Here is a 17,393-nt window from a genome sequence, read left to right as displayed (position 1 = left end):
GCAGGCGAGTTGGCGAGGTCGAAGCAGGCGCCGCCTCTCCCATACAGGTGCAGCGAGTGCGACATGAGGTTCCCGACACCGCAAGCCTATGGCGGCCACATGAGTTCGCACAGCAAAGCGAGGAAGGCGCAGCCTCCGCCCGCAGAAGCCTTGGTTCCGCCGAAGAGGGCGAGGCGTCCGAACACAACCCCGTGGATCCCGGAACGTGGAGAACAGCTCGTCCTGCGTGCCCCCGATCTTGATCGACCTGTCTTGATCAGTGGCGCCACCGTGGCAGATGAAGAAGATGCACTGAGCGGCCCGCCGCTGGGAAGCCAAGGAGGCGAATCCAGCGACGGATGGCAGAGCTGAAGTGGAATCCACAGTTGCAGGACGCATGAACCGGTCGTGCTTCTGTTCTTAGTAGATTGTGATGTAGGGCAACCGATAAATGCTTTAAGATTCGCGTTTGTTTGTGGATGATGATGTCTCAATCGTTTAATTGACCATGCGTTATTATTAATGCTTTTTTTATTATATGGTAATTATATACGCCGATCATTCACATAGTCTCACGTGCATCGCTCGTGTCGGTACTCGTAAAGACGGAAACACCCTTCTCTGGTTCGGCCATTAACTAAATCTCTTCTCTTCGACGCCTCCTCCGCCTCCATCCTTCCCTCTCGAGCGAGATCTGTCGTCACCGCTGCCTCTGCTGTTGAAACGAGAAGCCGTGGTCTTCGGGGTACCGATCTCCTGCAGTTGTTTCTTGGATCGACGATCTGTCGACCGCCGTTCGTTTTCTCGGAAGGTAATGTCGGTCGAAGCCACTTCCAGGCACTTCGAATTCGTTTATCTGCTACTTGTTCGTTTTCTTGCTGCGGGTATGTCCTTCAAATGGGTCGGATGCACCATTTGCGTCCATCTTTCGGCCCAAGATGCTGAGCGGCTGGTTTGCCTTGGCAATTCTTGAGCCCATGCTGTCCCGAGTGCTATGATTCATTTCTTGATTGAGAACGAAAGAGGTGTCGGTTGATGAATGCGGAGTCTATTGGTCTGGTTGTTTCCATCACCTCTTTCTTTTTTCTCCTTAATTTGCTCCATCAGTACCAATTTTCTCATTATTGTTTGGATCTGTATCTTTCTCTTCTTGCATTACGATACCGATCTGCTCCCTCCCGTTGATGTAGCTTAGAAGAAGAAGTTGCTGCTAAAGTGATCTTCTCCGTGGTAGTTTAGAGTCTTTAGACATTCTCTTAAAGATTCGCACCCATTCTGTTCTGCGTTTGGCTAAACCACGTCACGTTTCTTGCATATTAGTAACCTGTGAATGTTTTCTAACCAGTTAATGATGAGACAGTGATGTCCTAGTATTCATGTCTTCGCCTGACAATCTGTGTGTTATTAATCTCTGCCGTCCAATTTATACATCAACAAGAGTGGATGATTACGTAGGCTTGAGAAATTACTCGTTGCCTGGCTAGATTTATCTTTTCCTTTTGCTTGTGGTTTTGATTTCTTTACCCAGAGAACTTGTTGGTATTTGAGGTTTTTGGTCCTTTAATTTTGCATCATTTAGTACCATTCTTTGTGTTGCAATCTAGTAGTCTATGGATAGTTAAGCACCTGCACGGATTTTGTTTTCACTTCAGGTCAGCTTGATAATTGTGGTTATTAGTTTTTCTTTGGTAAGAATGGCATACTTTACCCATACTCTAATTAGTTCTCGAGCATTCAAGTCGTTGTGCCATAATGGACCACAGGGAAAATGGCTGCTTCGGATGCGGCACCTCCCCAGATTGCGATAATTGGAGCAGGCATCTTTGTCCGGACTCAGTATATTCCTAGGTTAAGAGATATAGCTGATCATTTAATTATTAAATCAATTTGGAGTCGAACTGAGGTATGAAATTTTCGTGTGTACTCTTGATGCAACAGGCTATGAATTGGATTTATCTGCAAACTAGTCTGTTCCGTTTGATGCATTCTGTACCTAACATTATGTGACATTCTGCCTAGGAATCTGCCAAAGCTGCCGCAGAACTCGCGCAAGATTTTGCTCCAAATATAGAATGTAAATGGGGTGATTCAGGACTTGAGGAAATCATTCAAGACAGCTCCATAACGGCAGTTGCTGTAGTTCTTGCTGCACAAGTTCAGGTTTGAATACATACCCGATGCTTCAGTTGTACAATGAAACCCCTAAGACTTATTCTTGAACTGTCATCTGCATGCCTCTATACAAAAGACTCCATAGAAGTACATGGAAGTATTAGAAGAAAAAAATTCATTAATTTCTGTACTTCCCGTGTAAGTTCTACAGATGAATGTAATCTTGTGTATTCATTTGGTTGCATTTGATTAGTTACAGAGTCTTCCACTTTCAGGAAATATTTTTATAAAATTTTATATTGAGATAAAATAAAATTGTCGCACTTTTGAATTACTAAATTAGTTAGCAGTACTATTTAGTGTTTGAAAGAAAAGATTACACTTTCTGACATGATGCTGGCACAAGAGAATGTAGTACATTGTAGAACTGCACAAGGGCCCTGGTGTTTACTTAGGAACTCATTCCAACCCATGATCTTGCATATAATGTGATCACTGCTTGACAGAAGTGAAAAATAAGTGATTGTTAAGTGCTAACTGAAGTGTTTTTGCTCTAATTGAATGATTATTTTAGCCACGAAAATTCGAAAGAAAATTATTTAAGAAAACAAAGAGGCAGAGAATATGAATCAACAAAGTCAATAGAAAAACTTGAAGAAGTTAGTTTAATAACATGACAAGGGCATATTGATCCAGTTAGAGTTGCTAAATTTTAGGCCTCACTCATGTTCTCCTCTCATCCTTGTTCTAGTTAGTGTGTCATGATATTATAAAAATGTGGGCAGATACGTTATCTTCAAAGATGCATGTTTGTTACAAGGTCCATTATTTCAACTATATTAAATGATTCATCCTCGATAGTTTTTTTAGAAAAACTGACTTGGGCAGTACTTTAATAACATAAAATAAAGAGTTATGTTCTGTACTGCATAAGTCAACAAGAGTGACTGCTATAGCTGCATATCGAATAAAGGCTTTCTTAGTCTTTTACTTATAAACAATGATATCCTGCTTTCAAGCCCCATCATAATGGATCATTTGACAGAATTTGCACCGTGTTAATTACACTGTCCCTTCTTTGGAGTTCACCATTCTCCTGCTTGATTTTAGAATGGCCCTTTTTCACTCACTTCCTGCTATCCATCTATGATATTTCTTTTTCCATGGAATTGAAATTCTCATTGATATTTTGTTGATGACCATTTTTATCATCCCAGGCTAATTGCTGCTAACGCAGTTAATCAAACATGCAGGTTGAGATTTCCTTGAGAATGTTGAAAGCGGGAAAACACGTTATTCAAGGTACTGAAAAATTGACCATTACATTGGCTATTGAATCAATATATTAATATAGTAACTGAAAGGCTCATATTTAAATCAATATGAGCTTGGGACTGGTTAATTTTGTTGGTTTTGGTTAAATCGTCCTCAAGTTTATGAAGTTGATCTGTATTTTGCTCTTCTAAGATTTGAAATTGATCTTCACTTATCTAATACTCATTTTGAGTTTGTCTTCGTCCTTTGCATGGCTTACAAATTTGACGAACAAAGAAAAACCTGCTGCTGGAAGTAAGTAGTCCGTATCCTCAAATTGGTATCCTGTATCGTCATGTTTATATTAGTTGCTAAAGCCATTTGTTAGTGGTTTATGGACTTGAATGGCATGAAACGTCAACAAATATTTTCTTTCAGATAAAAGTCAATTAGCTTGTATGATTGTATGTTTTCCCTTCTTAATTTTTTCTCCACAATCATATATTATCTCATTGACATTGGATCTCCACAATCATATAAGCACCATGTGTCATGAGTGCTTATATTTGTCAGTCTTATCACACAATTCTAAGCACATTTTGATCAAACTAATTGCTATTTTTAAAATAATTTCTGCAAACCTGTTTCATTGTTACTTGGAATGGGTTGGATGCACCATTTGTGTCCATCTATTGGCCCGAGAGCTGATCCTCTGGTTTGCCATAGCTATTAATATGATTTACTTCTTGCTTGAGATCCAAGGAGATGTCGGTTGATGGATACTGAGTCTAATTGTCTGGTTGTTTCCCTCTTATTGTCCTCTTTCTGCATAATTTGTTCATCACTCCCAATTTCCCATTATTGTTTGGATCTATACCCTTCCTCTCCTTGGATAAAGAGATCGATCTGCTCCCTCCTGTTACTTGTAATGGAAGATATATTGCCCCGTGACTCTTTTTGTTGAATACATTATTTTATTTATTTTTAGGCTCATACTGTGGACGTTGAATACATGGGACAGATGTTTATCTTGTGAATATGTCACTTTAAATTGATTACAGCATACAACTTGTTTAGGTTACAAGATGTTTATCGTGTGAATGTCACTTTAAGTGAATATGCCTTTGTGTAATCAATTTCCTGTCTTTGGTAGCCTTGTCCTATAGCCATCAACAGAAGAAATAACTCAGACAAATATAAGGTAAGAAATACCTTATGAAATGATTGACACTAGTCACTAGCACCAATTACTGAGTCATAAATGCAAACTACTAGAACTAGTTACTTGTCTCACCTGCAACATCATCAGTTATTAATATGTTTGTGCTTACTGCTGTTGATGTGTATTTTTTCATCAGAACATGTAGAGTGGCCTGTAAAACTTGTTTTACAAGGAAGGAGGTGTCCAGTGTTTGCACTTTGCCATTCTCTCTGAGCTAGTTTTGCTTTTACATAGAAAATATGCACATTGTTTTCATGTGTATGTCACTTTTCATGTTATCCCAATTTCAATCCTTATTGGCTTGCTAATTTATTTCTTTGTGATAGTCAATATTATTTTAATTTGATTAAGAGCTACATTATTGCATCTCCATGTGGTTCTGTATTTCACTAAAATGGTAAATTAATTATTTGAATCATCAGCTGTAAGCGAGGCAGAAACAGCAATATCATGCTACAATTCTTTTTGCAACAATTTTCCTCATCAACCTGTATGGGCTCTGGCTGAAAATTATCGCTTTGAACCTGCGTTTGTTGAGGTATCAACCTTCTGAAAGTAACTTTACTTTTTGTAAGTACTAAACACTATCTAAACTTGGTCATATAGTCCAGGAAATTGTTAAATGATATTGGTGATATGATGCACGTCCAAGTTATCATTGAAGGATCGATGAACAGTTCAAATCCTTACTTCTCAAGTTCCTGGAGACGAAATTATTTTGTAAGTGACAAGTTGAGTATGATTAAGCTGACCTCACCTGTTATTGCTATATTGTTTTGCGGGCTTTCCAAGCTTCCAAGAACTGGCATTTCAAATCCCCAACTTTTAAACAATGAGGAAAACAATATTATTTTTTTCTCGAAATTGCATATTACACTGTATTTTATTACTATTGCTTCTATTATTGATGGAAATATTACAGTCAATTTTTTTATAATTTTGTTTTGGTTTCAGTACTGGGACCTGGTTAGACTGGCATGTACCAGGACGTGTGATACTAATATGGACAATACAGTCATAAAAAAGTATTAAATTAAGTCTAAGCTCAGTGTATGAGCATTATAGCACAGTACCAGCACACGTTTACCCAAATGGACCAGCGTGGTATAGTTGGTACACCTATGTAGTGGAATTTCAAACTTAGATGATGACTTCTCTATCCTCCATGCCTGTAAGTCCACAAGGACGGAAACTACTTTACCAAATGTGTATATCAAGGGTGGAAATACCAGGTGTGATGGGCGAATATGTAATTATTTGAACATTTACGTGATGCTTTACTATAGCTAAAATGATGTTCTATAAACTGTTTGAATCCTACCCAATACGTTAGCACTGTATAGAGATACTGGTAAAGACTAGAACACGTCTGTGTCATGATATGCATATGACTGATGTTAAATATGTTGGATCATCATAGACATGAATGTGTGTCAAGTTACTATGAATTCGCCAAGTGCTTGTCTGGACTTGTGTTTATAAAAATAGTTTTCTCTACAAACTCCTTCTATGATGTCAAACATATGTTATTATTCTAGGGTCTTAAGTTTTATTGATGACACAATTATACCAAACTCATTAACGAGTCACCTAATTATTTAGTAGTTGAACGTTAAGGATGACATATGTATTTCTTTTATCAATATGGTGCAAAAAGACGTCTATTGCAGAAATGCTGGCAATTAAATTTCTCCTACCTGCTTATGGACTTGTTGTAAATAAAAAATTTATGCCACAAGCCATATACAAGGCTTTTGACATCATTGTTTAGTTGAAGCTGAAAGTCTTAGGTATTTCAAAGTTATGGCTTCATGTTTCACTATAATTCTTTTTTAAACTTACAGGGAGGCTTCATTCTAGATATGGGGGTTCACTTCGTTGCAGGATTGAGGATGGTATGCTCTGTTTTCCTTCAGTCTAGCTCACAAGGCAAGATTTAGTTCATTAGTCATGCAGCCTCTGAAGAGGCTGTTTCTTGAGTTGACCCCCTTTTTATGTTTAGACTGATACCATGTTTTAAGGTTTGAACAATCACCTTTCTGCTTGTTTCAATACCAGGCAAGATACATGATCCACTCCAAAACTAATGTTAAAATTTCACCTGATAACTGTTTCATAAAACTAACACTAATTAAATAGTGGACCTAAGCAAAAAGGGTAAGCTGATGTTTGTATGTATCATCCAGAATCTTGGTCAATACATGAGATCCAGGAAAATGCTATGTGTAGATGATATGATATCATGTTAAAATTGCATTAGTATGGCACACTGCTGGCCAGACCATGCAAGCACACCATAATGATAAATTCAGAACTTAATGAAGTAAATTCAAGTAATTACTTTGTTAACTCCTTGCTAGTATTAAGGATCAATTTATCATTATGCTCAACAGATGGTTGGGTGTGAGATCAGCACAGTGTCTGCCATTGCCCATCATGTGGATATGGCCCTGCCTCCACCTGACAATATATGTGCTCTTTTGTAAGTTTCGGCAAACTAGTGCTCCTGTAAAGTTCCAGGAATTTTTGGGGCTATTTTTAATTCTAAATAATTTGCACTTGTAGCCAATTGGAAAATGGATGCGCGGGGGTATTTGTAATGGCAGTGAACTCAATCTCCCCAAAGGTAAGCCGAATAAGATCGTCTATGTTTTCGACATACATATGCAACATAGGTTTAGAACAACAGAGGCTCATGTTGCATCTGTAAGTGGTGTACATGGCTGTGATATTCTCAATGGCTGAAGAAATTATGAGTTTCGAGGACCAGATGTCTTTTTTATTTTACATTGGTGCCTAAATCTTCTATTTTTATAAGTGATGTCATCAGATATATTGGCGCATTGATGGTTCAAAAGGGACATTGCAAATTGAACGTGGGACCGACAGTGGGCGCCATGGATATTCGGTATAAAAGAATTAAGTTCCTTGTATCTGTGGTTTCCAATAAATTTGGTTTAGAATTCTTCAAGGGTTTCTTTGGGTCTGCTTATTTTTGTGGACATTTTGGGAAGTATAAACTATGATGGCGATCAACTGCAGGTTCTGTTTTATACAGCAGGCGGGCATTGTCAAAGGACTTTCTATCCTTTCTGTGGAGTAAATGAGGAATTGAAGTCATTTATTCATGACATTTCACAGGCTAACAGAAAGGTGCGCCAATCTTGATTGTCAAATAAGCCATTGCTCAAAGTTATATGAGTGTGTTCAATTCAATGATTCCATGATGTGTAGTAGATTCGAAAGATTCAGCTGAATAGTTCACTGAAATCTTTGTGTTTTTGGGGCCCAGGATGGGATGACCAGCCATGAACCTGAGCCACGTAGCTTGTACAAGGAAGGTGCACGAGATGTTGCAGTGTTGGAAGCGATGCTGGAGTCGAGCGCCAAACAAGGGGCTGCGGTCCATGTGAAGAAGCTATGATGAAGAAGCCTTGTGTTTGTAACCCAGTATGGACTACGTATGCGCGAGAATTAATTTTGTTCTAATTAACTATCAGAACCTGTTTTGATAATAAAGGCGTTGGCTTTTGTCAAGTAAATTATCAGCATCAGAATTATACGGCGACCAACGGTGGTTACTCACCACAACCGGGAAGAAAGAAATAAACATTAGAAGGAAAAGAAAAAAAAAAAAAAGGAAAAGAAAAAGAAGAGAAAAACACATTACAAAGAAGGATTTTGATTTTGTTGTCAACCCAGTGATCACTAGATACTTTGAATCAGGGAATTGGAACATTTTGCAGTTGAAAATCCCATAATACAAAGAATAATTCATTTATTAATTAACGTAACTATTTAATGATATCCACAATGATGGGTGGATATCATGATTCTCTCCACTGCAATCTATTGAGAGCATCCACGATCGCCTTGCGGAATTCATCATTGTGGAGAAGAAAGGATGAAACGTGACCACCTGTCACCCACCTCACTTCTGAGCCTGGCCATGCTTTCTGAAGCTCCAAAACTGAATGTTTTGGAATATATCCATCATCCTACAAAATCCAAAAAAAAAACATACAAAATCAGAAAAAGAAAAAAAAAAACATATGAATCCTTCGTGGAAAGACAAGGAGCTTACAGTAGCAGCTACAAAAATGACAGCCTCAGGAATTTTAGGAATTGGGAACCGAGTAACGTCAGTAAGCGATAACACTGAGCGCAGCCGTTCTCTGGCTTGTTCCAGTGTCATCCCTGTCTTCTGTTCACCATCTTCTCTCAGCGCCCCCCATGCCGTGGCGTATTTCAAGACCCCTTCACAAAAAGCTACAACTGCAGAGTGGGGAGCAAGAAATGGCAGCGTGGCAATTGGTCTCGGATGCAGAGACCCAACCATTGCAGCATGCACACCCCCTACAGTTTGTCAATACCAAAGAAATTTGGATTAACATCAACCTAAGATAGTAATGAGAAGTAAAAAAGATCAGTCAAAAAATGATTTAAATAAAAAAATTGTTGTCATTATAAACTTAAATATATGATTGAGACATAACAAGTTGCAGGTTTGTTTAATGTTTCAGCACTAGCATAGTCTTTTAAGAAATAGGAGGCATATATTATATGACATTCAAAAACAGTGGTCTTAGTATACTTCATTTTACCCATGCTAAGGCCACATATGCCTGTCTTGCCAAAACCAGCCTCAACTTCTAACCAGTGCAAGAGACTACGTGATTCATCAATAGTTACTCTCCCTAGCAGTAGCAAGTCACTCACACAAAGAAGCTTTGCACCGCGCTGCAGTCTAGGACGTCGTTGTCCATAAAATGGGCTGCAGCACATTTAACTCAGATCAAAGCCAAAACATAAGGCATATGGAAAATCTTTTGCATTCTAAACGTCAGAAGTATCCATGGCAGTTGAAAGAAAAATTTTCCCTACATCTTCCAGGCTACAAATGTTCTCCTTCAACAGTGGTCCACCACTGTTGAAAAGAAAAATTATTTTACCTCTCAAGCACCATAGTTGCAATGTTCTCCTTCAACAGTGGTCCACCAAGTCTCAGCCTTCTCTCAAATGTATGATCTCCAGTGCCTATGAGTTTCCATACAAGTCGAATGAGATTCGGTTACGAATATGACGCATTCCAAAAATGTTTGCAAAAGCTGAACGGATAAGCAAGTGCTTGTAAAGGCCCAGATATGAGAGGATAGTTATGATTTCTTACCAAATATTTGCCAGTATAATAACAACGTATACTCCACCTACCAAATTATTTAAAGACGATGGACACATGGCTCATGTAAATTAGGATACATTTCCTTCATCATACGAGCCAACGAGAATCATTGAAAAACTTTGGACTCGTCCATGAGCCAACTTAATAATCCTCAAATTTCACTGGTATGCAAATCTAGTAGTTTTTTATTTGTGCTGATATAGTTGTGGCATTGACAATTTTCAGTGCAATATGAAAGGTCTGTTGTAGTGTCCTCTAAAATTGCACAAACTTGTTTCTATTTTATCCATCGAGAAGTAAAAACTTGATCGTGCATGCAGAATAATGCAAGAGGCAATTGACAATTTCTCTGGTAAGGCTCTTCATCCATAAGTCAATTTCTTTACTTTGGAAAGAAGCAGGTCATATTTTTCCCTACAACTCTTCAGGAACAAAAGAGGCATAAATCATAACACATATGAATCAAAAATTACCATGTGCCTTAGTGAATAGATTACTAAACCAACTTACCAAACTTGAACATTCTTAACTTTCTAAAGTCACTCCCAACGATGACTAACAGGTAACAAAGAAAACAACATCAACTCCAATATTTGATGTTGTTGCATTTCAGGAAAACAACGCGAGCAGCCAATAGGTAACAAAGAAAAGAGCACAAGTGTTGTATCATATCATAAAATAGTCTTGGCTAATATCATTTCTATGATTCTCTGCATGCATACAAATTAATAAGTATCTACTCTGTTAGTTGTAGAAACTCTCTCATTCAGCCAAATACAAGAACTACACCAAATATCTTCCACAACTAGACTTCAAAAGCAATATTCAGCTATAACATGAACAATGTTCTAATGCTACAAATGTCAATATGCCAAGCATTCATAACAACTTCTAGGAGTCAGATGTCAAATAAACAAAAAAAAAAAAAAGACTAACCTCGTTAGGATCATATGTACCAACCAAGTCAATGATAATAACCAAAGAAATGTTAGTTTCTTTCTGCTACATAGATTTTGTCTCAGACAGTGTAATAATAGGAGTAAACTGAAGAATATGCTTCATATCAACCAACTATAGGAAATTGAAACATTTAATATGCCAGAAGAATATAGAAAGGATTTCCTTTAGCGAAACACATTACTGATAGAACATAAAGTCAGATTGTACCTGCTAGGTGGACTACACAAGCCATCTTCTGTGGTGGAACAGTTTTTGGCACGAGAAAAGCAACTCTTGCATTATAGCTCTCGGGAGGTAATGCATTGATGAGTTGCTCGTCGCAAGGGGTCCTGAAAATACCTTCTCTCAGGCATGCATTACTTGTCTCCCACACAGTCTTCCACTTAGGTTGCACTAGAGTTGGTGGCCAATTCTGAGTTTCAGTTGCTGGGAAGAGCTGCTTGACAAAACGCTCCAACAAATCAAGCTTGCTTCCTCCCCATCCCTTTGAGAAAAAGGGTGTAGTTAATTTGGTTCTATGAACAAATGCCCCATAGATATGGTCCAGAACATAATGGAGGACTCCTAGGTTCACAGATACCATCTCTCAAGAACACCAGACCGCAATGCATGAACAATAATGAAAAAGAAAAAAGAAGCCACTACAGTCAATCCCTCAGCTGCAAAACTCTGGGTTTGCCCACCATACAAGCTATGATCGGATAACCTGCAGAATCCACAGTAGAATGTTGGTCCTAATGACAATAAATTAATCTAGCGTCACAGAATCTCGATACAAAGTATCAGATAGAAATAGTTAAGTAAAAAGAACATCAAAGAATACAAAATATGGTGAGTATTATAAACTACCAACAATCGGACTACCAACAATAAAATGTTTTTATTAGAATGTTGGCAGCGACTACAAACAATGGGACATGGAACCCACCAAATACTGCAGAAGCAGACCAGACTCATAGCCAACAAGCTCTGATAAATGCTAATGATGAAATCATTGGATAATGCAATTAAGAGTAGGGTTACAGTAAGAATTTAACCATGTCAAGGAAAAGTCCACAAGGAATACAGCATTACAGGTGCTGAAAAAAATAGGGAATTCCATACATCACGCCTAAAGCAAACTTGTGATGATCTTCTCCCCGCAGCTCAAAAGAAAACATGACAACTAGTATGAGATAAGCAATCTAATAACAACATTGTATGGCCGTCCGAAACAGAGACATCCAATTATGGATCTTCGTCGAGTAACACCGCGCCAGCCCATAGGAGACATAAAAAACAGATCTCCCCAGACAAATCCCATAGTTCACCAAGATTTTGTAAAGAAATCAAAGAAAGAGGCGTGGAACATCCAAGCTGTGGATCGAACCAAATTCAAGCGCAAGAAAACTTGAAAGAGAGAGGACCGACCTTGTCAAAATTGGAGGACAAGAGATCGCCCAGCAGCAAGCGGAAATCAGAGAAAACAACGAACAACGGACACAACGCGAAGGGAGCTTCCCACCTGGAATGCCACCAGCACACGAAGAACGATCTATAAAGCGAAAACCTCCAAGAAAAGAGGGGATCAAGGAAAGAAAGCCTCCCAGAAGAGGCGTGGAACATCCAAGATGTGGATCGAACCAATTTCGGGCGCAAGAAAACTTGAAAGAGAGAGGAGAAGGACCGATCTTCTCGAAGTTGGAAGGATTTAGCTCCCGAATTCAAGAAAGACAAGCGATCACCAAAAACAACGAGCTCCGGACAGGATGTGAAGGCAGATTCCGTACCTGTAATGCCATCAGCACCCAGAGGACGATCTATGAAGCGAAAACCTCCCGGGAAAGGGCGAATCAAGAAAGGAAACCCTCAATAACAGATCCGAGCGTGCCGTTCCTCTACCCAATAAAACCAAGAGTAGCCAACCACAAATCGAAGTGATTGTGGACTGCAAACAGAGAAAGAAGCAGCAGCGACGGGCGGATTGATCGAATCCGAGGATGGAAAGATGAAGGAGAGAGACGATTGCCAAGAGCGGAAAATAATAGGAGCGAGAGCGAGAGAGGCGCAAACTATCGGCGGAGATGTGGAGATTTGCTCCGATTTATATAAACATCCAAGGGGTTGATTGTGATCGTACGGTTACTATCCAATCACGGGCATTTATCAATGTGATGAACGGTGGAGATTCAGATTTATATCCTGGTTTTGGGTGACGAGTCCCCATCAAATCCAAGCTGGAGGAGGATAACGACGACGATCCACTGACAGTTCTACAGTCCTCATTGGTTGGCTATTATTTGGATAAGCAAATTAATATTATCTTTTGCATAAAAAAAGAAAAAAAAAATCATTTTAAATATATATATATATATTATAAATTTTATAAGTAATCGTCCTGATAAAATTTAATATAATAAATAAGTCCCTTCACTTTGTAAGTAATGATAAGTATATCAATTGCAGTTTTAATTAATAATATCATATTTGTTAATTAGCAATTATTAATCATGATGATATATAATTAAGATTCTAAGTTGTATAAGGGCATCTATATAACTTTGTGATATCTATATGCAAAAAATCAATCTAAAATAAATTAGCGAAAGTGAATATATATATATACATATATATATACGTATATATATAACTTTCACTCGATGCTCGCCTAATGAAGCAGAGGCCCCGACGATAGGCCCTCGACCGACAACTTACTGTCCATGAGGAGGTGGAGCAATTTTTGGTAGTGGGCTTCATAGAAGAGGTCAAGTACCCGCGGTGGCTGTCCATACTCCTCGTGAAAAAATCTAATGGGAGCTAGAGGATGTGCGTTGATTACACCAATCTCAATCGTGCGTGTCCGAAAGACTGCCACCCCCTTCCGAGGATCGACCAATTGGTCGATGCGACCGCCGGGCATGCTCGCCTCTCATTTATGGACGCCTTCTCCGGCTACAACCAGATCAGGAGGACACCCGAAGACCAAGAGCACACGACCTTCCTCACCAATCAGGGGGTATATTTTTACAGAGTTATGTCGTTCGGACTAAAGAATGCTGGGGCTACATATCAGAGAACCATAAACAAGATGTTCGCCCGGCAGATCGGGCAAAATATGGAGGTCTACGTCGATAACATGATCGTAAAAAGTCGTACGACAGCGGCCCACCTGACCGACTTGGTCGAGACGTTTGCCACATTGCGAAGATACGATATGCGACTCAACCCGACAAAATATGCTTTCGGCGTCAGCTTGGGAAGATTCCTCGGATTCATCATACATGAAAGAGGAATTGACACCAACCCGGAGAAGGTCAAGGTCATCATCGGTATGCAAGCCCCTCGGACAATCAAGGAGTTGCAACGGCTGAACGGGAGGCTCATCGCCTTATCTTGGTTTCTTTCCCGATCGGGTGATCGATGCCTCCCATTCTTCCGGGCCCTGAAAAACCCGAAAAACTTCTAATGGACGGCAGAATGCGAGGAAGCCCTCGTATGCGTAAAACAACACCTGGCCAGCCTCCCCCGCCTTGCCTCGGTCTCTTCCGAGGAGACGCTCAATATCTACCTAGTTGCCTCCCAGCATGCGGTTAGCTCCGTCCTGACCAAAGAAGCCTCCAGGGAGCAACTACCAGTCTACTACATCAGCCATGTCCTAAGCGGGCCCGAGGAGTGATACTAGCCGATTGAAAGACTGGCACTGGCGCTCGTGTTAACGACCCGAAAGTTGTGCCCCTACTTCCAAGCCCATCCAATTGAGGTAATTACCGACCGACCGCTCCGACAGGTTTTGTCTAAATTCGACGTTGCAGGTCGCCTCCTCAAATGGTCGGTGGAGCTCGACGAGTTCGACATACAATATGTATCAAGGACCGCCATCAAAGCCCAATCGATAGCCGACTTCATCTCAGAACCGACTCAACTCGAGGACGAGGATTCAGAACAGCTAGAGAAGGATGGGTCCTATGCGTGGATAGATCGGCCAGCTCGAAGGGCGCGGGCGCGGGGCTAGTGTTGGAAGCCCCTGACGGACGTTCATTCGAACGCTCCCTCCGCTTCGGCTTTCAAGCCATGAACAACGAGGCAGAATATGAGGCGCTCCTAGTAGGACTCAGATTGGCCACTGAGATGCAGGTAGACGCCATACATGTCCTCACCGATTCGCAGCTAGTGGCCGAGCACCTCAGTGATGGATACGAGGCCCGGGACCCAACCATGTCAAAATACCTGGCAGAGGTAAAAAGCCTGATCGCTAACTTCTCTCACTTTACATTATCTAGGGTCCCGAGGAGTGAGAACAAGTGAGCGGATGCACTAGCTAAACTGGCATCAAAGTTGGATCCCGAAGCCCAGCCCGAGGTCGAGGAGCTTCCTTTCCACGCGATCACGATCGTGGCTGTGTCCTCGGCCGACATGCAAACTACATGAGTGCAGGAGATGTTACGCTTCAAGCGGGACGAGATTCTTCCAGCCGACGAGGCCGCGACTCGGCACCTGCGCCGTATGCAGGCATGGTACTCCGAGATGAATGGACGGCTCTATAAGAGGTTTTTCTCGCATCCTCTCCTACGGTGCCTAGAACCCGAAGAAGCTCGGTCGGTTCTGGCCGAGGTCCACGGAAGAATTTGTGGAGAACACATCGGTGGGCGAACCTTAGCGTACAAGATCCTTCGCCAAGGGTACTATTGGCCCACCATGTTCCGAGACGCGAAAGCTTACGTACAATGATGTGGCTCATGCCAGAGGCGCGCCTGGATGCCCCGGCAGCCCACGGTTCCGCTTGCCCCCATCGACTGTGCATGGCCATTCGTACAGTGGGGATTGGACCTCCTCGAACCTTTCCCGCTAGCCTCGGGGCAGCGGAGATACATCATCGTGAGAGTGGATTACTTCACCAAGTGGGTCGAAGCCGAGCCACTAGCAACAATCACAGAACGTCAGGTGGAGAAATTCGTATAGAAAAATATAGTGACTCGGTTCGGCTTGCCCAAGACCATCATCACGGATAATGGGGCCCAGTTCACCAACGGGCGGTTCCAAGAATTTTGTGCGAACTATAGGATTCAGTTGAGGTTCAGCTCGGTAGCCTACCCCAGACGAACGGTCTAGCAGAGGTAACCAACCAATCCATTCTGGACGGGCTCAGAAGAAGAGCATCCACGGTCTGATCGACTTAGGTGGACGAGCTCCCTAGCATCTTGTGGTCCTTGTGGACCACCCCCAAAACCGCAACTGGAGAATCCCCCTACAGCCTCGTATTCGGGATCGAGGTCATCCTACCGCTTGAGGTGGTTATCCCCACCCCTCGGACGGAAAACTACGAGGAAACCGAAGGACTCCGAGTCGGTCTTGATGCGCTCGAGGAGCGGCGTGCTGATGCACACTTGAAAGCCCTCTCCTACAAGAGAGTCGTCGCCATAATCTATAATCGGAAGGTGCGCCCTCGACCGATTAAGTTGGGCGATCTAGTCCTACGCAAAGCTGAAGTTAGCGACCTGACCCGAACGTGCGGCAAGCTCGCCCCCAACTGGGAAGGATCTTATCGGGTGGTCGACGTCGTCGGAATCGGCACGTACCGGTTTGCAATGATGCAAGGCCACTCCCTGCCAAGGACGTGGAACGTGCAGAATCTTAAAAGGTTTTTCGTATAATGAAATCGAGTGAGACAATGAAGAAGTCTGAATGAAAAACCTTCATTTAAAACAAAAAATTAGTAACAAGACCGGACAACCATGTCTTGCAGCGCCTATCGACAAAATGTTACAATAGGTTTGCCCTATTTCTGGGGGACTTCCACGTTGTCATCGAAGGGAACTTCTTCGGGCATGTCGACGCCCAAGTCCTTAGGAAAGGAAGAGAAGGGATCTTCCGCGACCTCGAGGTCGGGGTAGCGTGCTCTAAGGCGAGCCAGGGCGACCCGATACCCATACTTATAGATAACCTGCCCCATCCGAGTCAGCCCAAGCTCGAAGCCCGAGGATTTTTTGTAGGTCTCGATCAGCTTCTTGTCCTTCTCCGGTCGTTGAGAAATCTCGTCAGCCAGGGCCTCGGAAGCCGCACACGCCTCATCCAGCTTCTGGTTGAGCGCAAGTGTCTCTCCCTTCGCTAGGAGGACCTCAGCCCAAGTCACCTTCAGATGCACATGGAGCTCTTTGTTCTACTCCACAGCCACCTTAAGCTCAGACTTGAGACGCGTCGCTTCCGCCTCTAGATCTGATGCGTGCTGCTTGGCCGCAGCCACCGCCTTAGGAGCTGCTCCCACGCGGATCTCCTCAATCTGCCTACTCAGCTCAGCGTTGCGATCGCTCAAGCTGCCGATGACTCGGCCAGTGTCGCGCACCGGTCCATCAACGCCATGACATAGTGCTGGCCCTGTAAGAGGAGTCAGAACAATACCACCCAAGTACAGACGGGAAGCCGATGGCGAGATGCTTACCCACAGCAGCGACTTGGCAGATTTACCGAGTAGGACTTCGGATGACAAGGTGTACAACTCCCGAGCCATGTCAGGATGAAGCCCTCCGCGGACGAACAAGGCCGCGGTATCCCCGTCGGCCCATTGCTCGAACCTGGTAAGGCTCGTCCTTCGTACCCGCGGGAAGGCAGTAGAGTTCACGAACGGAAGGCTCTTGAGGTGCCTTCCCCGCCCACTCCCTACTGGGGCCGGCCTCACCCCGCCCGAGGCTCCTCCCCGCAGGATCGGCC

At 42.2% G+C, this 17,393-nt stretch overlaps 2 protein-coding genes across 3 annotated transcripts; one reads left to right on the top strand and one right to left on the bottom strand.

Annotated features, from left to right (window-relative positions):
- The first annotated feature begins 597 nt into the window (after nt 1-597).
- Nucleotides 598-8,109, top strand: LOC135605447 (dehydrogenase FPY6-like). The gene is made up of 13 exons (XM_065095554.1): nt 598-790; nt 1,743-1,882; nt 1,999-2,139; nt 3,345-3,393; nt 3,643-3,660; nt 4,990-5,105; nt 5,174-5,287; nt 6,412-6,462; nt 6,961-7,049; nt 7,133-7,193; nt 7,398-7,475; nt 7,610-7,720; nt 7,860-8,109. The coding sequence occupies exons 2-13, from the start codon at nt 1,748-1,750 to the stop codon at nt 7,989-7,991; spliced, it is 1,095 nt and encodes a 364-aa protein (XP_064951626.1). The 5' UTR covers nt 598-790; nt 1,743-1,747; the 3' UTR covers nt 7,992-8,109.
- Nucleotides 8,110-8,231: 122 nt separating this feature from the next.
- On the bottom strand, nt 8,232-12,835 carry LOC103972883 (uncharacterized). Of its 2 annotated transcripts, XM_009387277.3 has the most exons (7): nt 12,479-12,761; nt 12,120-12,213; nt 10,917-11,415; nt 9,520-9,604; nt 9,172-9,341; nt 8,652-8,923; nt 8,232-8,565 (listed from the first exon to the last, which is right to left on the bottom strand). In XM_009387277.3, exons 3-7 carry the CDS (start codon nt 11,290-11,292, stop codon nt 8,395-8,397), a joined length of 1,074 nt encoding a protein of 357 aa, XP_009385552.2. In that variant the 5' UTR covers nt 11,293-11,415; nt 12,120-12,213; nt 12,479-12,761; the 3' UTR covers nt 8,232-8,394. The 2 variants fall into 2 exon arrangements, with proteins under 2 accessions (XP_009385552.2, XP_009385544.2); XM_009387269.3 differs by lacking the exon at nt 12,120-12,213 and having other exon boundaries at nt 12,479-12,835.
- Nucleotides 12,836-17,393: the final 4,558 nt, after the last annotated feature.

Source organism: Musa acuminata, chromosome BXJ2-2, assembly GCF_036884655.1.
Source record: "Musa acuminata AAA Group cultivar baxijiao chromosome BXJ2-2, Cavendish_Baxijiao_AAA, whole genome shotgun sequence".
Lineage (NCBI taxonomy): Eukaryota > Viridiplantae > Streptophyta > Magnoliopsida > Zingiberales > Musaceae > Musa > Musa acuminata.
Note: the sequence above shows the minus strand (reverse complement) of the source record. Positions and strands in the feature narration are given on the sequence as shown.

Excerpts from the sequence above, each read along its gene's own strand:
- LOC103972883 (XM_009387269.3), bottom strand. The coding sequence starts at position 11,292 with ATGGTATCTGTGAACCTAGGAGTCCTCCATTATGTTCTGGACCATATC. Across the intron at positions 9,605-10,916 it reads TTGTGTAGTCCACCTAGCAG|GCACTGGAGATCATACATTT; the intron begins GTACAATCTGAC and ends GGAAACTCATAG. Across the intron at positions 8,566-8,651 it reads TCATTTTTGTAGCTGCTACT|GATGATGGATATATTCCAAA; the intron begins GTAAGCTCCTTG and ends TGGATTTTGTAG.
- LOC135605447 (XM_065095554.1), top strand. The coding sequence starts at position 1,748 with ATGGCTGCTTCGGATGCGGCACCTCCCCAGATTGCGATAATTGGAGCA. Across the intron at positions 7,050-7,132 it reads GACAATATATGTGCTCTTTT|CCAATTGGAAAATGGATGCG; the intron begins GTAAGTTTCGGC and ends TTGCACTTGTAG. Across the intron at positions 7,721-7,859 it reads TTTCACAGGCTAACAGAAAG|GATGGGATGACCAGCCATGA; the intron begins GTGCGCCAATCT and ends TTTGGGGCCCAG.